Here is a 25975-nt window from a genome sequence, read left to right on the forward strand (position 1 = left end):
TTAAATTGGTGACTACATATTAGTATGTACACGTTCTAAACTGCAACATTTTCAGCATGAACCTAAATTCTGTCTGTAGCAGTGAGTGCAATTATTTGTAAAATATATGTTTTAAGTACTTTTGATGGTGACAAGAAAGGAAACGTCTCTTACAGCGTCCGAAGCAACTTGAGATCCTCACACAGATCAGCGGGGATGGACGATATCTTGGTTCCTGACAGGGTCCTGGAAATGAAAAACCTCATCAGTCACTTCTGAGACACACCAAAAGCACAAGCAGGAACAGATGCTGCGTTTGAGTCCAAGTTCACTCACAGACTCTCAAGGTTATTAGTCCACGTGAGGATGGGGAAGTCCTGCATCATACTGGCTCCACGCAGCATCCTGAAACACACATGGAGACACACAGTAAAATCAGCGTCATAAACATCAAGGCATGAGTTATGAACAAGACACAAGGCCCCTTTAAAACACAAATAAATAGATTTTTTGAATGTTTAGACTGACTGAAGGGAGTTCAGACAGAGCTTGTTAACAGTGATTTGTGAGGAGTTGTCAGACTTACAGGGAGTGCAGGTCGGAGAGATTCTGGAAAGCTGAAGCGCCGACGAAGGACAGAGGGTTGTCATAAAGATGTCTGGGAGGGCAGCAAGAGCACAGGGGAAGAGTTCAAACCAAAATCATTTAGTATGCGAGAATGGCACCATCTTCTGGACATTCATTTACTGAAGCCTTACACCCCTGTCCCTCATCAGCCAATACTGTATGTGTCCTCATCAGAAAGCATACTGTACATTGTGCATGGTGGCATTTGAATTATTAGTTTGCTACATCTGTGTTGTTGAGTCAGAGGGGGAGTTTGACCTTACATGGTTCGCAGCAGGGGGTTGTTATGAAAGGCCCCCTCAGGTATGGAGGCAATATCGTTGCTGTGAAACCCGCTGCAGGAGGAAGGTCAAGGAGACAGCGTAAGACAACTTGCTCAATATGAAACATACAAGATAAGATGATATACAAAAAATGAAATTAAACAAAGTAATGATACAAAGAAAAAGGCATAGACTGTTCAATCAAATCAAGCACAAATAAAAGTCTGCTATAATAATAGAGAAACCAAGCAAAGAATCTCAACTAATTCATTTCACACCCACAGATAAGAGCCCAGATAAATAATGATTTAATGATAATAAAATGTATAGGATATATGTTTTAATTACCTGACGTGTCTGTATGTGAATAGGAACTGCTAAACCACACAAGATATGCATTTTAACAATTCACTGACACGCTCATGAAAAATGAGGGCAGGTTACAACTGCTAACTTCTCGGCTGCTTGTCAGATATTTGTCTTTTTTTCACATCACATAAACACTAAAAGGCACTGACAAGCTTCCTTCATGCTCTGATGAGTTAACCAGTCCCTGACTCAAGTGTCAAAACAAAAAGTACAAAACGTCCCCCCCCCCCCGGAGCAGAAACAGGACGATGCACTCACAGTTCCTTCAGTTTGGGCAGAGCCTCTATTGCTTTGGGAAAAACCATCAGGTTGTTGAAGTTCAGATCTCTAGAGTGAGACAGAGAGAGACACGGGGAGTCAGAGCTGTTTTCTTGCATGACAGCAAAACAACTACATCCCTCTAAAGACCACTAGGTAAAGGTACATTCAAACAAAAAATAGCTATGATTGAGGACTTCTTGTATGATTTAACTCGCAGTTGATGATTATTTTCATTAGTGATCAAAATGAGTGTCCTGATCGCCCAGCTTCATATTGTTTGTCTTGTTCAAAACATTTCCAATTTCCAGGACATGAACCAGGGAAAAGCAGCAAAGCCTCACATTTGAAAAGCTGGAAAAAGGCAAAAGTTTGGCATTTTTGCTTCATAAATGACAGAGGGATAATCCATCATTAAATGTGTTGTCAATTACTTTTCCGTCCATTGATTAATCAATGAGTGCTTATTGCTTTCAGCACAACAGGATGTAGAAAATCTGCCCTGATCCCTACCAAACCTTCCCTTCACAGCAGCACAGCCTCCTGTCTTCACAGATATGATACAAAACACCACAGAACACAGCTGACAAGAAAACACCTTTATAGAAAAGCTAGAATCCAGGACTGCAGAACTGCCTGTTGTTAATAGAGGCCTACTGCTAGGTGTTCACTGTGATGATCAGCATGAGTGCCAGCAAATATTCAATTTTAAATGTATCAGATTGGAAGTTAGGATAAAAAACAAAAAAGAATCAGGACATCCCCAGTCTCCTGTAAAGGTCCTGTGTGTTGTACAGTAGCTGTTTGCCATTAGGTAAGGCAGGAGGAAGTGAACAGTGGGAGGGCAGATTTGATAAGCATCATGTACTTTGCTCTATTTATCCTAGAGCAATTAAAGGAGGAAGTGGACACAATGATGTCTGGAGGACTGGTGCAGAGGGTGGGGTGGGGGAGCTGTTAGCACACACAAACACGAGTGCAAACACACTTAAACTGACGCACACTGTACTACTGTCCACTTACAGCGTCTCCAGGTTTGTGAGTCCAGCAAAGCAGTTGTCTCCTATCTCTTTAATTCTGTTGTTATGAAGATGCCTGGAAAAGCAAAAGCAGTTTAACACACATCTGTGAGGTTTTCACGGCACGGCAGATATGAAATAATACTAATTCATCACAGGTTTGAATCCAGTTTTGTGATTTGTGAAGTCAGGTGTGTACTGTATGTGAATATGTAGAAGGCTTTCTGAGCCTAATAGATTCAAGGTCTTTTCTTCCTGTTTATCCTGACATGTTTATACAAACCCTGCAGCAGTACCACTCAATGTGCGTGTGTGTGTGTGTTGTGTGCGTGTTTGTGGGAATCTATAACAGCAGCGGTGAAAAAAATGTATGTTTGGAACAATCCCTCAGATTCATAATGCATCACATATTTGTACAAGTTCCTCTCATGGAAGGTTTTAGCATTTCCCACCATGCACAAAACAACAAGATAATCTTGATTTAACATTACCGCCAGAGACAAGCGACTTTGTCAAAGTGTCATTAACATTCAAATTCAAACCCCCAGTGGCATTTTTCATTGTAAACGTGCTTGCATGCAAAAACACAGCAGGGCATGAGCAGCAACCCATTTTGTTGACTTATTAACTGTAAGCTGTGGAAATAAATACCACAGTATTTTTGTGTTGTGGAACTGATTTGCAGTCGCTCAGAGAACACGTTCAGAGCGGGAGCAGAACACAAGGCGAGGTACTTTGCATTGATTTGTGGCAACAGAACAATGCAGATGATTTATGAATAACTAAGTAGGAATAACAGCTTGTTTCATTAAGGCAGGAGCACAAGCTGTGCAGCCATATTTTATAAAGTCCAGCAGATACTAGAAGTGAGTTAATTAAAAAAATTACACCAAAAATCCCTAAACATTAATTTGAGAAATATCGTGATCTACTTAATACCCAGTGACTTTCACTTCTTCAGCTTCTCCCTCAGGTCATTTTAGCAAACACCAGAATGTTCTTGGTGAGTGTGTGTCTGGTTAATTAACGTTTTAAAAAAGTACACAAGCAGGTTGTTCCTGCTGAGTTATTTAGAGTATAGGTCTATGAGGACTGCATGCACAGTTCTCCTGGCTGTTTTGGGGAGGCTCACTTTAATGACTGATACTGTTTAATACTCAAATACTGAAGCTTTTCAAAGACTTCACCAAAGGCTTTGATTATGTTCTTTTTAATGTCCCCTGCACACTGCGGACAGTGACACTGACAAACCAGAAACACTGTTGAAATAAGATGCACTTTATACATTTGTACTTCAACACTACGGTGCTGATTTTCATTCTAAACCATGATTAGAACAGTAATGTAACTTAATATAACTTACAGCACAACTAGACTGGTGAGGTTTGCGAAGGCGTTGTCTGGTATTTGCGAGATGCGGTTGAGAGCCAGCGTCAGAGCCTGAAGGTTCGCCTGGTGTCTCAGGGAACCAATGGGGACCTCCGTCAGGTTGTTATCATCCAACCAGAGGTGGCGCAGCTGCTGAAGGCCTTCAAAGCTGTCGTCTGGAACTGTGGTGATGTGGTTTGCATCCAGGCGGCTACAAATCACACACACATACATTAAATTAATATGACGCTAAAACTGACACTGCCACCGATGCACTCTGCACTCTGAAAAACAAAATTATTCACAACAACTTTACTTTCATGATTTATTTCTTGCAGGATATTTGTGGTTTAAGGATTGATAATTTTACTGATACTGTATGAAAACTTCATCACTGTATCTTACACAGTCATTTTTTAGGTAAGGGTTATGGTGACATCAGCTGCTTATCTACAGGACCCAGTGTGCTCCCAATCCATCTGGGAGATAAAAGTCTATTTAGTGCTTCCTGGGTTTGCCCTTTGGCCGAGACCTAATTATTTTGTCGAGGGCGACTGCAGACTAAGCTTCAATGATTTTGTTTAATTTGTTTCACCCACACTCATGCTTAGTCTTCAGAATACAGTACACCACTGTAATAACCAGCGCCTAATTTTTGGTGTGTAGAACTCATGCTGACTCCACCCTGTTAGCCCCATCCAGAAAACCTCCACAAAGAGGCACCCAAATGGCGCTTGCACAACTTCACATCATTCATCTCAGAGCAGAGGCAGCAGCTCAACGTCAACATCCTCCTGAATCTTGTGACTGCAGGCCAAGGTTTGAAAAAAAGACTGACTGGTAAAAATTAAGAGCTTTACTCTGTGGCTACACTCTCTGTCTTTAACCACTGACCAGTACAATGCCTGCATTATTGCAACCACTGCAGTGGTCTAACTCAATGTCTTTTTCCCCCTCTATTCTGAGAAACACAGAAATACCTGTACTTATTCATTTAGGGAAGCTCTTCATTCTTCCAATGGATGAGACACATTATACTTATAATTACCTCTGGGAGGACGTCATAAACGTTTATCTGGCTGCCATGAAACATTAATCTGTTAATTTCTTACTGGTTAATTCACAAAATTTTAACTGTATTATAAAGCAATACTCTCACTCACCATGGACTATAATGTACTAGAGAGCAGTGACCCCTGCAAACTGATGAAATTCTAATCGGAAGTCAATGGTTTGGTGGTAAAAAGGCAATATTCTTAATTTAAAGGGTTTTATGGATGCACAAGTGTTCTTTTCACCATCACCACACTGTTTTCTCCTGCAGTCCTCCTTCACTGAGTGTCTCGCCCTCCCTCAAAATTCCTCAAGTGTCTGGGCTGGAAGAAAAACAGTCTTGATTGACATTTAGCTCTCTAAGGCTTTATACAAACCAAGTCCTGGCTCTGCCAAAGCATATTACTTCAGCTACAGACCTTAAAACCCTCACAGAGAAAAGACATCTGTTAAAAAGAAAGAAGAGAGGCACTGAAAAAAGAGGGGAAGCAAGGGACAAGAGGAGGGATACAGACGGGTGATAATAGCTGAAAGCTGGATTTTCAGCACGTTTCTCCAGCTGGATCCATTCCTCCATTAGTCCCTGTCAAATTCAAAGGCAAAGTGGTGGAGGGAGGTGGCACAAATAAAGCCATGAACATGTTATGGTGTCAGTGAAACTGACATTCAGTAGACGCAGAAAGGCAACGCCAAGACTGAGAGCGAGCGGAGCAGGAAACTGTGAGAGGGCTGACAGTCACGAGTAAACGCCAAACACAAGCGCCTTGAAAACACAACAATCCAACATAAAGAGAGAAAAGGTACCTACATATGTGCTGAATAAGACTGACCTACATTTGCACAGGGCTATTTCTGAACTTAGTGCACAACAAACACTACAGCAGGAGTAAAGTATGTGATACGAGTGGAGCCGCCCCTAAATGACATCATTGTCAATGAGTAAATAATGAGATTTCAACTGTTTAACTTGGAGGAAAAGTAAAGTCTTTGCCCTCATCATATTGCCGTCTTACCTGCAACATGTACTGTAAGTGATGGCTGTAGCCACGTACTGAACAGGGAAATCTAAAAAGCTATCTGTTTGAATTTGGTCTGTACAGTTCAATCTGATGCTCAGCATGACCAGGACATGCCAGTGAACTGTGTACGAATGCTTACGTTTGAAACAATCTCAGTTCTCATACTTTTAGTGCTTCTCATCTGTCATCCACTCTGACCGATCGGTGGCTTCAAACTAAACTCCACTATTGCCAACATTTGCATACATTTGTTTTGGAAATTTTCAGCGCAAAATGTTTAGATCTGTACATACATTAGTAGATGAGATTAGTACTGCTCTGCAGCGCTGCTACTGCTGTGGCTTTTTTATTATCTTTGTTAGTAACTGTCTAGAATGTGGTTGTTAGTTTGGCACAAACACTATGAATTCCACTTTGGATAGTAGGCTGTGTAAATACACGGCAGTGCTGTCTCTGACAACAGCTCTGATGACTATCTTCCTGTCCAGGAATTCAGGACTAAATACCTTTCTCATTAAGAGAAACTTCTAGAGAGAATGGGTGGTATTCATAAAACTTGCTAACAGGGCTGGTGTGACACTATGGCTTGTCGTAGTACAGTGATTTCTTACATATAAACATGAATGACTGCTTTTTGCAGCAGCACCACCACCAACCGTTTGATCACTTACATGTTATATTCCTCAATTCAAAAGAACTTTCAGTCCAAAACTGAGGCTGGAGTTTCTCCCTTGTTTGACAGTACCATCAACTGAAGCTGCATTAATCCAACCAAAATAACAGACCAGTACAACAACACTGCCAAATGATTACTACAATCTCTGCTGCTATGGTAGTGAGTATTTCCCTAACGCAGAAGGAGACAATATAATACCCTACACCCAAGTGTGAATGTGTGTGAGTATGTGGCACATAACTTACAGAGACTGGAGAGAATGAAGGTTCTTCAGGGCTGCACTGGGCACAGTCTTCAGCTGATTATTCTGAAGCATCCTGAAGGTAAAATGACAAAATGATGACTTCAATTCAACTCACAAACATTTTTTTTCCTTGCATCCTGAATCTAAAAAACATGTATCCACAGATTCATTCCATGCTAATTGTGTTACTGAGCTTTCTGAAGGTCTGCTCTGTGTGTTGTTGCTCTTGTTTATGTTGATCCATGCTGGTTACAGTTATTTCCTTTGGAGAGAACACTGGTTTTCCTCATTTCTAACGTCTCAGTGTTTGCAAATGGAAAAAAATACAAACAATTCTGGCTTATCAGTAAACTCTTTCATAAACTGTTACAAAGCTGATGAAGAAACTTTCAACACCAGCTGAGTTAGGAAGGTAAACGACGATCACTTTCTTTTCATGAGTCCTTGGTTCATTAAGAGTGAAGTATAAATCATATGACAGTTCCAGTATCTGTAAAAACTGACTCAATACAATGTGAATGGAGTTATTTGAGCAGCATGATTGATACAATCATATACAATGCCCCCATGTGTTTGTCTTGTGTCCCAGACCTCACCTGTAACTCAACAGGACTTTAAACTTTTGGCTCGGTGCAGAATCAACATGTCAGCTCTTTGTGTGTCACTCAGTGTGTCCACGTCTATACAAGCATACTTGTGTGTGCTGCCTGTTGTAAATTATGCAGAACTAATTTTTACACACAGCTTGTATGCAATTCTCTGTGGGGTTTTTTTTCTGATACACACACAGCTGCGGCGAGGACGGAAAAGTGCATTTAGTCTATTCCAAGTGGATCCTAACTATGATTAGGATGGCAGTAGCTGTCAGCACCACAATGCTACCACAAACTGCAGTATTTACTCTCTCCCCCAGTGTGTGGAAAACTTTGCACTGTCACAGCCATCAGTGTGTTTGTATGTGTTTGTGTGTGAATGTGTGTGGTGGTGGTGGTGGAGGCAGGGAGGATATATGCTTACAGGACTTTGAGCTGATGCAGTCCAGACAGGGCTTCAGGGTGGATGAATGACAGGTCATTCCCTGCAAGACGCCTGAGTGAGAGAAAGAGACGCCCTTATATTCAAGACATTTCTCAAAAGTGACAGGAGACCAAGTTTTTTGCACAAAAAGAAACACACTTTAATGACCACAGAGTATAATTTATTTCAGAATAAAGCAATGCGTAGTGTTGAGAACTTCTTCACATCCAGCGCCTCAGCGGATCAGGTTCCAGCTCTCAAGCTGAACACGGGGTCTGGGGTGTCAAAGACATGCGTCTGTGCCATGGCCTGTTGTCACTTCGTCTGTCAACCACAAGAGATTAGAACTGTTCCTGGATGTCCCCCTCCTAAGATCCCTTTCTGAGCCTCCCAACCATCACTATTCAATGTTCCCTTGAGAGAGAGAGTGAAAAAATAATTCACCACTTTGAAGCAGATACAGGCTGTGTATGAATATAACTTTTTTTTTTTTTTAAACCGTCCTGCCTTGTAATATTTATCATGAGGCAGCTGCTTCAGTCTGTACAAATTACTTGAGGCTCAGAGGACGCCTCCCTTTCCTGCTCAGAACAGGAAGTGTATAGGAAATAGGGGTGTAAATAAGCATGGGACAGGCTGACTGGCACACAGAGCCCAAGTATACTATCAGGCCTGAGAGATTAGCAACAGATTTATCACTCTGCAATGTGAGTCAGGCCAGGCTGAATTCCCTGCAACAAGAGCTGCTGGGTGTGAGCCTGAGAATCAAGGCTGACTGTGTTAGAAGGCTGCATACCCTTCACGTAGACTCAAGTTTGGTCTTTTGTTTGTATGCAACGTTTCACTGTTTTCATCTACCTGTTTTAATTTGAATGCATGCTCAGTTTACACATTAAAAACCTTGTGCAAACACCAAGAAAAAAACAAACAGAAAAATGCTTGGCTGAGGTGGAAAAGATGGTTTACCGATGAAGTCCAACAGAGTGCAATGAAAGCAGACTCCGCAAATAAATCATGACGTACACGAGACGTGACTTTAACATCCACTGAAGAGACAGAACATGGTGGCAGACGCAAACATCAGATCTGTGCGGAGTGATGAGGAGGCTGTGCTGTTCTTCAAATATAAATCCCACATTTCCAAAATGTTTTCTACACTGCTTTTCACCATTTTAGGTTTGAATGGATGTTCTTTTAATTACACCATCTTGTTGTGTCCTATTCTGCCACAATGGTTTAATTGCACTTGACTGCAGAATTAGCAACACCAGCTGTTAATTTCTGTGAATCAACTCCTAATATTTGCATTACAGTGGTGGATGGTGACGCACATCAATTCCCACTTTCTTCTGCAGAACAGTTGAACAGTTGAATAAAACGTTTTTGTGTTTCTATATTGGAAGCTTCCAAGAGGTTGAGCCTGAATGAAGAAATGCCTTATTTATCCAACAACTCTTGACTGAGTTGATTATTTTGTTTTTGTTGATTTACAATGTGCTGTTCAAAACCGTGTCAAAACAGTAAATCATCATGGGTCTCCACCAACAGTTGACCAACTGTTCTGAACACATTAAATGAAGATTTTGGCCAATCACAGGCCCAGTTTACGGTTTCATTAGTTGTGGTTGACAAAGCTGTCATATGTGGTTATGAATGGTCACCAGCTTTAAAAGTCTGTCAGTTCAGACGGAACTTCATTTGACAAAAACCCCAATTAAACAATTCATATGTGAACATTTGTGTCTCTACTGAGCCGCAATTTGTAAAGAGCAAGTCTTTCAACAGTGTTTTTAAATTAGATTTTAACTCCCAGACCATTATCTGCAGTTATAGTTATGACTACAGTACAAGTTGTTACATGCATGGGGACGCAGGCCTACAGATTCAAAATGACACATTCTTGTTGATTTCCAACAGATAGCAGCCAATGTGGATAATTCAGTATGACTTAATTCCTTGAGAACTCACACAACCGAGAACTTGCAGTCGCTGACACAAGCCGCTAACCACCACATGCAAACATGGTTTGACAAATCTTTCAGATATCCCTTGGGTTTCACAATATAAAGAGCTTCTCCTCCTCCTGCATCTCTCAGCAAATTCAGTACATGTCCCCCAAGGCTTCGATGAGGACAGAAGAATGTGCTAAATCTCGTTGAGGAAAGGCTAAATCCTCTCCTTGTGCAACACCACTCCCACAGGTCTACCTTTGTCAATAGCAAATTCACAAAGAGCCCTGCAGTGCAGTCTAACAACAGTAAGGAGCTACAAACATCAGTTGCTAAGTTTATCAAAAAAGAAGAAAGGGAAAAAAGTGTTTGGGCCTCAAACCTTGCTGTAACAATTTAACTTTCTATTTGAGAAATTACTGTGGCAAAACCCAAACAAGCACCCCTCCCCCACAACATGCTCCCACATGTGCAATACACACCTTTTTGTAATCACTGTTAAAAAAGTAACTGTGATGATGAGCTTATGACTTTATTTCCTGTGTTCATGCTGTCAATGAAAATGTTCATATCGCCATTTTGAACAATCTGGTCCTCGGAGCAGAGTTGTGAAGTTAATTAATTTTCCCAGCAGACGATGTCGAGCGGCTCCCTGTTGAATCATCAGCACTGAAGTTAGAACTTCTGAAATAACTGTGTTAGAATTAAAACATCTACTTCTTTACTTAAAAAAATTAAAAAGTCTGATTATGTAAAAACATTGGAAAAGTTAATTACAACTCACAAGGTGCATTTCAGCTGGAAACATCTAATCATATCCAATTAAATTTAGATCCGATCAGCAGCTATAGCTCTGTGTTTTATTTCCAGCTGTAGCCACGAAGAGTATTAGATTAGCTATCACTCTGATTTATGCCACTGGCTTCTCCATGGCAGCGGCAACAAAGCCTGTTTGTGTTTGGAACCAGACAGACAAAATATGACTTCTCAGAAACTAAGATATGTTATATAACATTGAACGTAATCATTTAAAGGATATTTCATCTGGATCAGTCCCACTTTTTAACTGTATAATAATCATTATTACACATCATACTCGTTATACTGTAGAGAACAACTAAAACCAACCACTGAGACCAATACAGACCATAACCTCAAATTCTGAAGAAGAACCCTCCCTCACAGCATATTTAAAAGTGCAACAGAGGAGTCTTGTGGTGATGTAGTGTTTGACACGGGGGGTCAGAGGACAGAGTATGGATGGTGACGTAGAGCCCATAGTCAGGGCCAGAGGTAACCACTCATGAGAGAATCCAATGGGGCTTTTATAAGAGTACCTGTGGTGTAGCCAGGATGTTGGCTCTACTACAAGAGGCTCTCCTGTCTGTAGGGGCAATGTCAGTGCATAGCTGTAGCTCTGCCGTCACGTTAACATCACTGTTTGTCGGCCTTAAATATCTTGTTAAGCTCTGAATATAGCACAATTATTGTCAGCCCATGTGCTGTGTGCACTGTGGTGGAATAGATCTTGTTCATGTAGGTCATTGTCTCTTCACAGCTAGGGGAAGCCAACATAGGAAAAAACACCTTTGAGTTTGTAGTTTTTACAGTTAGGGAGATGCCAGAAATCTATGTTAAAATCCGTATGCCAAACCTGTATAAACGTCACATGCCAAACAAGGATCAATGAGACCACATACAGCGCAAAAAAAGACTCATGAGCCAACCACTGCCATACTTTAACTTATCAAGATAAAAGATAAAATACACTTAAGTATATATATATGTGTGTGTGTGTGCTTCACAAAAAGCAAAAAATACACAGTTCCAATTAACTGAAACTTAAAAATGTCCACAAAATGCAACATATCAGTAACGTAAGACTGTTGGTCTCAGGTTATTTTCAAGAATATAAACAAACTGCAAAGGAGACAGAGGGTACCTGTCATCATGTCTGCTGAGCTTTGTTGTGCCTTTGGCAAGAAAGAAAGAGAGCAGAGGAGATTGCGTGACAACGAAGGAGGGAATATTCCTCCCTCGTCTCCGCTCCTGTCCTGCATGAGGATGGACCGCTCTCTTTCTCTGTCAACTCTTTCTCTCTCTGCCTTTGCCCTGAGGGCCCATGCTCTGGTTCACTGACACTGCTGCAGCCCTAGAGCAAAAAAGTCATCCACCAAAGTTCACTGAGACGAGCCTGCAGATTTGTTCCCGGAAAAAAAAAGGTTAAACAAACACACATATGAACTAAGGGTATATGTCAATCAAAATACCGTTCTTCAAAAACAGACGGCCCCAACAACAGTCAGAGATGATCTAAGACAAGAAAGAAGTAGCAGCGAGACTGGGTGGCTTTTTTAGCCCTGTTGCCATGGAAACCATTGTTTTGCCCTCTTCCTTCCTGCCTCGCATTCCTCCACACAATGTGATGAAAAGTAAATTGCCTTTCGACAAAGCAGATTGGAGTGGTGTATGGAAAAGAAGAGGGTGAAGTCTCGGCCGGCTGAAAGATGCACGAGAGCTGAAACAACATGCCGGCAAAGGCCAAGTGGAGCTGGAACTGCCGCTCGCTCCCTGGTCAGTTTGCATTCTCAGAGCCGCGTGTTACCTGATATCAGGTAGACAGATTTTATCTCTGACTCCCAGCAGCACTGAGCCAGACAGCGGAGTATTTAAAGAGTAAAGAAATAACAAACACCCACTAAGATTAGATGTACGCCACTCAACAAAGCCCCAGAGCACAGATGTGCTGTTGCCACCCTGATAATCCCTTAAAAGCAAAAATCCACACAGGATGTCACATGACTGTAGCTTCAATACATGTTGTCTCACCTCACCTTTTTAATTGAGCTGTGCTGCACCTTTTATAACTGCCCCTTGTTCAATTCATGAAGGGTGAGTGATTCGTTACCTCACGTAATGCTGAGCTTATCTCCAGCTGACAGGAAGGGCATGTTATGCACCTATTCTGTGTGTTCTGCAGGACAAACTCACAACACCCAGGTGCATATCATAAAGCCCAGCCCTCATGTCAACATTGTACAGAGTAAATACATCATTAACGAGAGAAGAAAATGGGGCATGTACTCACAGTTCCTCCAGATAGGGGAAGTTCTTGAAGACATATGCTGGGAGCTCAGTGATGTTGTTCATGCTCAGGTCACTGTGGAAACAAGATAACCAGTTAGAGACACAGTAAATCAGTATGTTAAACTTACGTTTAGGATCTTGGTGAGCAGACTGATTCATATGCAAACTTGTTTCCAACCAATTTTGTTTTTATTGTTTAACCACTTTAAAGTCAAAGTATCTCAAAATAAAATCACGTGTGGGGTCTTATTTTATCAGCTAAACTACAGCAAACATGAAATGAAAGTGACATGGTGAGGTCTTTAACTGCAGTTGTAAACTATATACAAACAACAGGGTAGCTCTGTCACAAAGCCCTTATGGCAGTTGTATGTCTTTTGACTGTGCCTGCATGAGTGCACCCTCGACGACAAAAAAAGGCCTTGAAAAAGCCCTTCTCTTTAGCCGCAGGGTTCTTCATTTTTCAAACCAACTTCAAGTAAAGATAGGCATGTAGCAGCATGAAAAATATGCACACAGGACTTGATTTGCTTCCCCGCCAAAGCTAATATGAGTATATGTGTTTACATCTTCATAACGATAATCCAAAGAAAACACACTTAATGAGTATATGCTTACAACTGGAGATGTGTTATCTTTAGGAAAGCAGTGAGGTGTTTTCAGCTGGCTATGACATGTAAGGGGCAAAATGCTACATCAGGTCTACAACAGGAGACCTATGCAATGAAAGTAGACTCAGCTCTGGATCCCTAATCTTGATTAGGAATCCACTAACCTCTCACCCCTCCCAGATGCCATATGTAAAGAGATGGCTCATATCAAGACTGAAAAAAACATCCGGGATTCACAAATGTAGCACCCCCCCCCTCCCTTTCACTCTCCAACTGGTCATCTTGAATTTCACTGCCAGATCTCTCTAGGACCTTGTGTGTGGGGCCCTGAATCCTACAAGGATCATATTGCCCTTCCTCTGCAGTCCCGACTACACATACATACACACACACACACACGTAAAGAAGCCTTAAAAGGCGGGGCCTGACAGAACCTTCATCATCCCTGCAACCTATGTCCCATCTCCACTTACCTGGTCATCCAATTACCATATAGACTGTGCAGCTACAACAACACTTCCATCAACATCCAACCACTCCTTATGTTTTTTTTTTTTCTTGCCATGACAACATCTTTGGTGGTGTTCTGCAACCACTGCTGCAGATCGGCCACCGCTGGTGGTCAGATGGATGCATCCCTAACCACATTTTAAACCGTTTGACTAAATCTTCTGCAGACTGTTGACTGGTCTGAACCACATGCAGGGCTGGGGAGTATGGGAGGCCTGCATGACTCTATCACACTTCCTCCCTCCCTCTGTGTCTGGCTGCTTTACTCATCAAGGTCCTGGCCTGTCCCAGCTAAGATAGATTGAAGAGGACACTAAAAATGCAGCTGTGATAAATGGTGACAAGCCTAAATGCTTCTACAAACAGGTATCAGTAAATTTCTATCACATGTGCCATTTGGCTTCGTTTTAGAAAAGGGGAAGCACAGAATCTCAGAAAAGCCAGACATGCTCTGAGAAAAGGAAAATATCATGGCTAAGGTAAAGTATGAATATATTCTTGAAGCCAAAACATTACCCCTTTAAAAAGATAATACATAATTATGTATACCAGTAGTTACACAGCATAAAGGGACATAAGAGGTACAATATATTAATCATGTTGAGTATAACATTCACATACTGAAATAATATGTTTTAATCAAACTAGTCTGACAGTGGATGTGCTCCGAATGAGTGAGATGAACAGTGCATACATTGGGCATTTTGATGCGAGGACTATGTGAACGTGAGGGTTTCAGTCGAGAATACACAGTTTATGCATTTGAACTGTTGTGTTTCTGCTGTGCTACAACACAATGTTACAATCTCTGAAACTTCCTATGACATGCTGTAAAACTTAACTGAATTTGTAAGTGATTTGCAGACAACAAACTCCAAATTTTCCCTGAAACATTCTCAAGATGTCCATAAAACATGACATTTATTTGACATGATAGGAAAGAAAACATACCCATATTTAGTTTCATAAAAGATGCTGCCTGTAACAACTGTCAATAGTATTTAAACACAGAAATCAACAATTAACACAAACCAGGGGCCAGTTGCACCACCACTAAGTTCAGACTTGGCCTGTTTAGAAAAGTAAAGTAAAGATTTACAGATCACTAAATAAGGACAAAAACCAGGTCTTACAAAGAACTCAGTTGTTACGAAATATTTGCATTTAATAACTACTGGCTGTAACAGCTGCAGCTGCTTTAACCACCCATTTATGTGTTAGGGAAATTTTGTGAAAACTGTAAGAAGCACAATTGGCTTTATAATTAAGAAAAAGGACTTAAGTTACCTAGACTCCTAACCAAACCATACAACCAGGAGAATACTTAAACTGAGGTCATAAGCCAAACGCTACTGCAACATAAAGAGACAGTTCATTGGTTCCGATGGGAGGTTTCACCGGAAGGACAACAATCAGTGGAGCACTTCACAAATCAATCCTGTGTGGCACAGCAGCCAAAACAAACACACTCCTAAAAAAAAAAAAAAAAAAAAAAAAGGACACACACTTTGAACAAAGATCTTGTGGTCTGATAAAACTTAAATCCAACATTGCCAGAGATATCTACTTTGGTTATCCATCTAGAAACATCCCACACCATACAGCAACTCACATACAGCAACTTACATTTGAAATTAATTTGGATAAACTGGTAGAGAAATCTTCTTAATCTTCAAATTATGTTCTGCTGTATCCATACTTATGTGATTCAGTGCAGCAAAACAATAAGAAATGCAAACGTATACTAGTACCAAACAAAACCTCCTGTTGTGAAAGCATACGTCTGAAGAAGTGACTAACCTGTATCTTCTCATAGTGTACAACACAAACTAAACAACACCTTATAATGAATGCTACATTATAACACATGCACATGCAAACACATGGATGGGTCTGTTTCACCAAAGTTTACGGATTATGTAGTAAAGAGCAGAAGACCCTTTGCTATCGTTACCTGCAGTAATAAATCTTGCATACTGATGGTGGTAAAACAGTTCACCAGAACATGTCCCATTATATAATTTATTATCATTATCATTTTAAGATTAATTATTAATTGCCCCCAGCAAACCAATTAGAGATTGTTAGAGAAGTGTAGGACTGATCACCAGATGGACAACTTGACCCGCTCTCATGTAAACCTCTCATCACATTTATGGAGACAATCTGTCACATGTTCTCCATTAATGGTTCTGTCATTCAGATGGTTTTCATCTGGTCAGATGTGAGGAGCAGCTCTACAGTCTGCTCATGGGGAATTAAAACACTGTTTTTATATCTCTTGCTCTCAGCTTCCCATGAAGCATTGCCTGAAGGTCACTATTATCATGTTAAAAAAAGGATGTGTATGTTTTGGAACAAATGGCACTAATTTGGGATTTGTCAGAGCTACAATGACTATTTAATGAGTCGGTCAGTCAGTCAACAGAAAATTAATCAGGAAATATTTTGCTATTTATGTAACTTTTCTGGGAAAAAAAGAACACAATTCTCCAATTCTGTTTCCAGATTCTCAAATGTGAGAAACTGTTGCTTTTCTGCGTTGCAAGTATGTTTTGCAGGAAACATAATGCCAACCAGATAAAGCTTAATAGTCAGACAATGATTAAATGTTGATCAAAGTATTTGGCAAGTCACAGAAATGCAGATACTGCTGAATGGATCAGTGAAATGTAAAGTGTTCCTTTTGTTTTCCACCACTGTACTTGGTTAAGGTTAGGAAAAGACCATGGTCTAGTTCAATACAGAAAAACCTAATTTCTAGGAGACAGGGTTGCACTCACACAGAGGTGTGAGGTCTGTGCGAGTGCACAGCAGCACTGCAGGTGAATGGATCCAGTGTCAACTAACATCTGCTGCTCTTGCTGTTGTTCTGTTTTTACTGTAGAGCAAATAAAGACAAAATATTAAAGGACAGATCTAAAACTTCTGTTAGAGAGGTCAAATAAATAAATACAGAATCTTTACTGAAAAGGAAACAAAGCTGCAGATAACAATTTGATATTATAGAGATATAACTTTTAAAATTATGCCTCTAATTATTTCCTTGTTTTCTAAAATGTATTTTTAAAAGGCTTCTTAACACACTACAATCCCTCACTAAATTTGATCAGTTAGTGCTAAAAGTAACATGAAGAAAGGATGTAAATAAAAGCAGTTGTTCTAACTGCAGCTACAGTGAAAAGCCCAATGCAGAGAATTGAGTAAAAGAGTATAAGTTAAATTTCCATACAATGTTTTTTATAGTACCAGCAATGGTTTTGCATATTCATAGCAGGATTTACATATCTTGGAATGCAAATTACAAGTTCACTTCCTTAACGTTTTTCTTTTAACGTTATCTCTTTCTTGAACAAGTGAAACCTGATTTCCAGAGGTGGAAGAGCTGAACCTTCTCTCACCCTCCTTTAACAATTTAAACATTTTTGGAAAGTAAACTGCACTGATTCACTAATTCACAACGAACAAGACAACTGTCAACACTCCAGGATCAGTCAGTGTAATACACACAATACAGGAGCAATGCAATGATGAGCATCACACTGCACAGTCTAATCTAATCTAATAAAATCTAATCAATGTCAAATATAGTGTGTGATGGCACATGACAGTTAATCTTAAAAGTAAATCTGCAACAGTGAGGATTTAAATGCTATCTTTATTACACCGCATAAATAAAAGAAACAAATTGAAGTTTCTGCACAGTTATATTATGAATGAATGGTGGGATGCAAAATTAGCAACTTTCCTCTGCTCCAGTCTAGGGCTACTACACTTAAAAGGTCTTCAAAGCCCCCCTGAATAAACATCAGCTACATAAGATTACCTAGAACTGTGGTCACAAGTCACTAATGCACTCTCCATATGACAAACGCTGCCTATAAAGTATATTTAAAATGTTTCAAACTAACTTCAGGACTGAGTCCTTAAACCATTTAAGTGAAAAACCTCAGCCTCCTTTAATTTCTACCCATCTCAGCGAGGGGTAATGTTTCATTTCTGAATACTGGACACAAGATTCAGAAAACCTGCAATCATTAGCAGTTAGAAACTATGCGATGGTGGGGATGGGAATAGGTGTAGAAGTGGAGGGCGGGATTGGGGATTCAGAGAGGGGGAGAGAGCGCTTTAATATTCTCCCATCTACAAGTCATCCTGTTTGGGAGCGGGAACCACTGACTGGCTCCTTTCACCTCTGCTGACCAAGAACAAAAGTATCATTCAGTTAAAAATGGATTGAGGGCACCAATGGTGAAGCCGGCGAGTTCCACCAGCGGAGTGCAAGACCCCTGACGCCATCCCTCCGTTTTCTGTAAAGTCTCAACCTTGTTCACACCATGAAAGGGCCTAACATGAGTGAGATGTATGCTGTAATAACCCCCTCTTGCACCCTTAAAATGCACAAGAGCTAATGCAGAATCTGTGCCAGAAAATTAAACCTGTGCAGAGACTCTGTGGCAGGTAAACTACATACCTTCAAAAGGAGTGTTTGCTTTGTAACTGGCTGAGGGGCCTCCGCTTTTCTCTCATCTGCTTTTCTGTGACAGGGCTGTTTCCATTACAAATGCCAAAACTCGAGCCCCCGTGGGCTGTAGGTAAGAGTCCACTCCAACACTGACAGATGATTTATTGCAGAATGTATGGTCTTCCATTACCGCAACTTTTTTCAAAAGTAAAAAGGTACAAATTAACAGAACAATAGAATCAATAACCTGAAATACTCATCCTCGTAGTGAGGAATTTTCCTGACCTTTGGGCATTGTTACACTTACAAAACACTCCCTTGAATCTGTCTGTTTCTGCTATTATGTGTGTACATGTCTGCATGTTTGCATGATTAAATATACACACCTTCCTCCCTGCTGCTGGCACCGACTAGACTAGATTTTCTCAGTGTCTCTGTGCCACCACACTGATTCTAAAAGAGACGGTAACTGCACACAAATTTGTACAAGTTCAGCTGAGATAAACTGCAATGACAAAACACTCATGTATGAGACTTTTTTCCTTTACACATCAGCAGTCCATTGTGGGTGCATTAGCCATGAGAGAAGGAGCCCTTGCAGCTGCAATATGTCTCACTAATCCATCATGATCCCTAACCCCAGTGCTTCACATACAAAAGACGGAGGGAGTGGGAGAGGACAACTAAAGTTCAAGAGACCAGGAGAACAAATGAGAGCAGGACAGAGAGAGGGGACAAACAACCTTTCACATACTTTGAGAGAGTTTGGGGGGAATATGTTGGGCACTATAGTGTTTAAAACCTGTCACGGGGCATTTAGATAACTGTGTGCAGAGCAGGCTGTGAGACAAGAAGATAGCACAATCTCAAAAGCAACATATTGTTTTCCATTTTGCCATAAAACAGGCCTGCATAGTAAGGGCAATAAAGGGGTATGATATCATCCTGTGAAAACATTGTTTTATGTTGAGATGTCAAACTGCCCATAATGCATTGGAGCCTCTTTTTTTCCCCCAGAGGAAAAAGTATGCTGAGAGTTTCAGCTGTAAGCAGTAGGGCCTAGTGTGACATGTCTTGACAGCCTGGTATATGAATCCACTCCCTCTGTTTACTTTACCTAACACTCTCTTAACAATGGTGATTTCAAGTGGCACAATATTGGTTCTGGTGTAGCGAGGCTTGGGGGCCACCACTCTTGAAAGGTGGCAAAACAGCAGAGAGGTTTCCACAAACACACACAAACCTTTACCCTTTAAGGCAAGGTGAAAAGCGAGGCCTGGGTTATTTTCTTAACCAAATAACATGTCCTAAATAGACGAGAGCCTGTGTAAACTTAAAGTCATAATTTCTTCTATTTGTTATTCAAGTGAGCACAGTAATTACATAAAGCCACAATAAATAGCTGTTTTCAGTTCTGCTACAGAGGTGGTTACTTTAGTTTATGATTAACCCAGTGGCAGTGAAACAATCTGAGGAGTTTCTCCATGGGGCAATCATCAACTGTATCTACACTGCTCTGCACAGATCTAACCTGCCTGGTGCCTGTTTACTCCCCTTCCTATAAAAATCAGTGCCCTTATTTGAAGCTGTAGTTAAATTCTTAGTCAGACTTGTGGTGAGAAAGTGATAATGGCAAAAGCTTGACACCCTAATTATTTTACGTACATATGGTACTGGGAACAAGGCACTGCTGGCTACAATCCATGCAGCACAGCTCACCCAAATCTAGCTCTATTTGTGAGCACAGCACTGCGAACTTTACTCCATGATTCAGTCACATAGCATTTCCTACTCCAGCCTTAGGGGCAAAATTCAAAACGTTATGTTTTCACTTGCTGATCACAAAAAAAAAAAAAAAAAAGATCTGTGTGACTAGAGCTGAAACGATTTGTCAATTAACACAAAGTTGGTCTGCAACAATTCTGATAATTGATCATTTAGTCTCTAATCAGGAAAAAATGACCAAACTTCACTGGTTGCAAATTCACAAATGTGAGGCTTTGCTGCTTATGTAAGTTTTATATAATTTAAAACTGAATGTCTTTTTAAATTTGGACTACCAGTTGGAGCAAATCAAAATCACATTGGCTGAAACTTGTGCCTGTCTTTTCTGACTACTTCTACATTTCACAGAGTGAATGCAGCAGCTGACAATTATTCATATTATCAACTAATCTGCCGATTATTCCCTTGATTAACAGTTCAGTCTAAAACAGTCAAAAAGTAGATTAAATATCAATTTCACTGCCCAAAGTCTAAGATGAAATATGAAAATTGGCTATTTATCCAGGCAACAAAACCAAAACCCAAAAATAGTCATCATCAGTCAATCAGTTTACCATCACAACAAAGAAAACAATCAAATCAAATCTGCACATTTGAGACCCCGGAATTGGAAAGTATTTTTTGTGTGAAAAATGATCTGAAATTATTAATCCATTATCACAATTGTTGGTAATTCATTTTCTGTAGATCAATTAAAGGGCTAATCAGCTCTAAAATGACTGATTTAGAACCACTAGTCGATTAATCGCTTGGTTGATTATCAAGAGATAAGTCATCAACTATTTTTATAGTTGAATAATCATGTTGCTCTTTCTTTAAGCAAATATGCCAAACTATTACTGGCTGCAGCTTCGATAATTAGCCAGTTCAACGCCTTTCTGTATCATATACCACAGTAAACTGAATATCTTTGAGCTTTGGACAAACAAGAAATCTGAAGATGTCACCTTGGCCTCAAGGAAATTGTTACAGTAATTTGTTTTCTGGATAAAACAATTAATCTAGAAGACAATCAGAAGATTAATGATAACTAAAGTGATCGATAGATTGTAGTCCTACATTGGTTATAAGTAACTTTTTAAAGTTATTGTACTGTAATGTGTAGGATCATCAGTTGCAGCCTTATACATGACATGAGGACTTAAACTGTGAGCTGGTTTAACAATGTTTCTGAGAGGAATGTAACTTTTTAGCTGTGCTGGGAAAGTTGGAAAACAAGTTAACTGACCTGTGTGAAGACCTTGAAGGTTATGACATATTAAATAATGAGTCAGACTAAAAACCCTGACTAACCAGAGGACTCTTACTAACATCTCCATTAGAGTATTTCCTGTGGTGAGCCATTTGTAGAAAGTTTAGCCGGTGATGTTGAGCGTCCATCACACACTTGCGATGCAGATTGAACAACATCCCGTACACGCACAGGGCCTTTACGGTGAGGCATGTGTACAAAGTGCACACACTGGACATGTGCTGAGTTTGTACTTTCATGTGGATGTCGGTTAGCACTTACAGGTAGTAGGTGAAAGCACTGAGCCCGGCTGGGACGGTGGTCAGTCCTCTCCCGGAGCAGTCTGCACCTCCATCTTCATCGCAGCTGCAAGAGGGCGAACAAACGGCCGTCGACTGCCCTTGACCGGCGGCACCAGGACGAAGGAAACACCACAAACATATCCAAAACAAATCCACACGCATTTTTCCTCCTCGTCGGTTCAGGTGAAAAGCGACACAAAACGGCGGGCAGAGGGGGGTTGGAGAGGCTTTGTTTGTGGGTTTAATCTATTCCGGACGTCGACTTCTCATGTGGTTTGGTCGGTCGGTTCAGGCATGAAGAGATGAAGCCTTTTCAAAACAAAATGTTCGCGTTCAAACACTTCATACATTCACAAGCCCGACCGAAAATACCAACGTTGACGTCTAGTTAATGTTAAAAACAACAAATGTCCTCGAAGACGAACGATTTACCTTGCTGTGAAACATTTCTCAACCCCGTGTGTCGTATTAGTCCATGAAAATAAAGTAGCAGTGCTGGCGACAGGAGCGGTAGCCTACCTTGCGTTTTTTGCGTTTTCGTTGTCCCATTAAATAACACCCCCCTCCTCTCTCTCTCCACAAAAAAACCCGAGCGGTGCCTTTTAACGCGTCGCTTAACGAGGCTGATCCGGAGACATGTGAAATGTTCAGTTTGGCACACACCGGACAATCATTCGCTTTCCCGGTTTGTTTCCTTGCAGGAGATCACCGTCCGTTTTCAGCCATTCCTCACGTTCCCCTCCTCTGCTCCTGACATCAACAGCATGCTTGTAGCTCGGCAGGCACCCTACCGGACAACCTGCAGCACTGGGCCCGGCCTGTGCAACACTGAAACCTGCACCACACAGCGTCACAGCCCTGCCAACCACTGCACACTCACCAGCAACAAGGAGTTACTCTTAAAAAAAAACAAGTAAAGCTGTTCCAGCGGTGGAGGCAGTATTCATTAGCATTCACGTGGAAGGAGTAACACTGAAAAATGACACTGTATACACACTGTGCTGCAAGTATGGACGGGCCTACCGGGGGCCCAAACGGTCAGGAGGGGGGTGGACTGGGTTTCACCTGCAAAATGTCTCTGACGGAAACAAAAACCAACTGCAAGAGAAGAAAGCAGAACAATGCAGGGAAAAAACACAAAGAGATGCCGAATGACTTATGATAGATGCTAAATTAGTTAAAAGGAGGAGAATTCAAATTAAAATGGACTCAAAACGACAGTAAAGTGATGTAAAACGACCACAAAGAGATACAATAAAACCTCAAGGAGATTCAAAATGATTAACAGTAGACATGAAATGACAACAGAATGACCGCAAAGAGGCACAAAAGACAGGAAAAGAGACCTGAAGTGACCACAAAGAGATGTCGAAGCAGCTAAAAATAAATGCAAAGCTGATTAATACACCTAAAAGAGAAGCAAAACAACCACAAACATTGCCAGTTACCATTAATCTTTTTGTCAGCTACTTGATTAATCAGCTAATCGTTTCAGTTTTTATCTGCATATATTTTAGGTACAGTTGTTAATTAATAAGGGTATAACGTTTTATAAGCTCTTGATATGTTTTGCATGTAAAAATCTTTGTAAAAATGACTAAAGCTGTCAGATAAATGTAGGACCTTAAAAATACATTTTACATTTCCCTCTGAAATACAGTGAAGTAAAAGTATAGACTATGATGAAAAGGAAATATCCAAGTAAAGTACAAGAACTTCATATTTTTACTTAAGCAAAGTAAATAAACTCGGTTACATTCCACAACTGAACTATTCATACAAACATGAACACATAGAAGTGATGATCAGTTACCTCCATGTAAGAGATCTGTTCACCATGTTTCAAAAGTCAAACTTATTCAGGTTTTTGTATACATTAACTGCCCTCATGCATATGGCCAGATAAATTTGTTGTTGGGCTCCTTCTGACCCCTTGTTGTCATCGTAAGTCTTGGAAGTAATGGCTACTATGATACAATACATTTAAAAAGTAAAGTACTTCCCTATTCCCTATTTGTACCCTATAATGGAACAGAAGTATAAAGTTTCACCAAATGGAAATACCCAAGTAACAAGTGCTTTTGCCTAGTACTTAAAACCGCTAATAGTACTGATGAATACCAGTAGTTTCCCCTCACTAATCTGATGTGGAGGATAATTAACTGGGTGGATATCTGACAATAAACAGTAGAGTTCACTGAAGATCACATTAAGTATGCACAGATAATTCAGGTATCTGGATATAACATATTAGTGGGGATGTCAAGGAATTACAAAATAAATAAATAAATGAATATAATAACCAGTCACCAACAATTACTAGTTCCTAATATACATAGGTTAAGTTGTTTTGCCATCACTATTTCAGAAGAGCACACATTCCTTTTTAACCTCAGAGAGGTGGCGAAGGTAAAAGGTAAACTAGTAGAAGAATGTAGGGACTTCTGCATAACAGTACACCTCCTGCATATTGTTGTTGTTAGGGTTAACTATTACTTCCTGGTCTGTTTAACCCATAACACACAGGAAGAGCTGAATGAATCAACAGGTACCATCAAAGACCTTAAACCGCTGACAGCTCCTGCTGAACTGTTCAGAGGACTGCTGCAGGTCCCAGATGTGCTCTGTGTTGTGTTCACATGTCTGTGTGTGTCCATTCAAACAGGGGTCAATTTAAGTTTGTTGTAAAGAACTAACAAGCTAGACCTGACCTGCTGCATGTGGTCAGGTCAGGTTATGAAAGACTGGATTAATCTATTGCATTCATACATATGTGAGTATCTTGCATTAGCGGTTACATTTTGGGGGTTAAAGTTCAGCCATTTTTCTTCAACATAGCAGACAGATCATTTATACTGTTCAAAATGATACTTCACTGTGGCTCAGGCATGGTCTTGAATTTGCTAAACAGATGTTAAATGTGTGGACCTCTTCCCTTGTGTAAAGCTCTTCTCTTTTTGTGCTGGAGCACATTGCAAACATCTCATGTCTATCCACCACCTAGTCCTCTACATTCACTGTAGGTCACAAACATCACAACACTTCATCCTCTTATACCTAATTTCTATCAGTGACCTTGCTCATGCCTCCACATCTTTTTTTCTCACATATATTTCCACCATGAATAAACTGCTCTTCCTCAACCACCACTCACAAATTCACTCTTACAGCACCTGACACTTAAGAGCATCTCCACCCTTCACATTATGGGATAACCACTGATGCATGGGGGAAAGGGCAGTCAACCAAATAAGGGACAAGGTGCACAGGGTGTGGTGACTATGTTCAGTATTCTTGTAGCCAGAGGCATATGGCGCACCTGCAGCACATACTAGCACATACTGTATAGAAACTGGGATTGGATTACAAGCCATACATTATCAGTGGAGTGGCTTCTCCTAAGAAAGCACTAATGTCTTGTCCAGAAGGTGCAGAGTTAGTTTCACATTTCTGAAAATAGTGCAACACAATTAAATTACATATTGCCTTTTTACCATTAGTGAGATGATACTGTCACAGTCATACTGTAAATAACCTTTTTTATACTGAAATACACTGTTAATTCAAGTTCACTGTCTCCTCCTGCAGCTAAGGCTGAGGGCATCTGGACCCCTGTGCTGAACCCACAGAGATGAAGTTTATTTCATCACTTTCATTTTACTGTGAGATTGCATACAAGCATGTTTTCCACAGAGTTCCTGCAATACGCTGTGGACAAGCACTGTGTTGTGTGAATAGCAAGTACTTTAAGTAACTGAAAGACTTTCTATACCAAAACCTTCTCTTGTTTTGTAAATACCCAAACAATCTTTTATTGAAGCAAAGCTAAAATGGGCAAGCTTTTTGCTTTAGGCATTGATAAAAAAATACAGAATCTAAAAAAAATTGTAAGATGTTTGTTTTGTTTTGTTGTAAATCTGCCACAGAATGTCATTTCTTGCTGGGAACGGGTGACAGATATGCCATCATTGCATTTACAATACAAGAGGTTAGAATCCACCCTCTGAGCAGCACTGCTTCCTCAGGGCAGTCTGGATGCTACAGTGATTTGATATCGGAAAGTAACAAGACAAGCCAGTGGGGCCTGGGCTAGCTGGTAAGCATGCTAACCTCAGTAGAAGAGGAAAAGTGATAGAACTAGAA

General features: G+C 40.5%; 1 protein-coding gene across 2 annotated transcripts in view; it reads right to left on the reverse strand.

The window, feature by feature from the left end:
* lgr4 (leucine-rich repeat containing G protein-coupled receptor 4) overlaps positions 1-22907 on the reverse strand; it is a 29893-nt gene extending 6986 nt beyond the window's left edge. The window contains exons 1-12 of one of the 2 annotated variants that reach the window (XM_018686332.2): positions 22352-22907; positions 21813-22141; positions 12930-13001; positions 7893-7964; positions 6877-6948; positions 3879-4094; positions 2520-2591; positions 1497-1565; positions 870-941; positions 566-637; positions 316-384; positions 154-225 (exon numbers count right to left, since the gene is read on the reverse strand). In XM_018686332.2, coding sequence (XP_018541848.1) covers positions 154-225; positions 316-384; positions 566-637; positions 870-941; positions 1497-1565; positions 2520-2591; positions 3879-4094; positions 6877-6948; positions 7893-7964; positions 12930-13001; positions 21813-21994 — 1040 coding nt within the window. In that variant the 5' untranslated portion in view covers positions 21995-22141; positions 22352-22907. Of the gene's footprint in view, positions 1-153; positions 226-315; positions 385-565; positions 638-869; positions 942-1496; positions 1566-2519; positions 2592-3878; positions 4095-6876; positions 6949-7892; positions 7965-12929; positions 13002-21812; positions 22142-22264 lie in introns of both variants that reach the window. The other variant, XM_018686331.2, reaches the window with a different exon arrangement.
* Positions 22908-25975: the final 3068 nt, after the last annotated feature.

Source organism: Lates calcarifer, linkage group LG2 (genome assembly GCF_001640805.2).
Source record: "Lates calcarifer isolate ASB-BC8 linkage group LG2, TLL_Latcal_v3, whole genome shotgun sequence".
In the NCBI taxonomy this organism is placed as follows: Eukaryota; Metazoa; Chordata; class Actinopteri; family Centropomidae; genus Lates; species Lates calcarifer.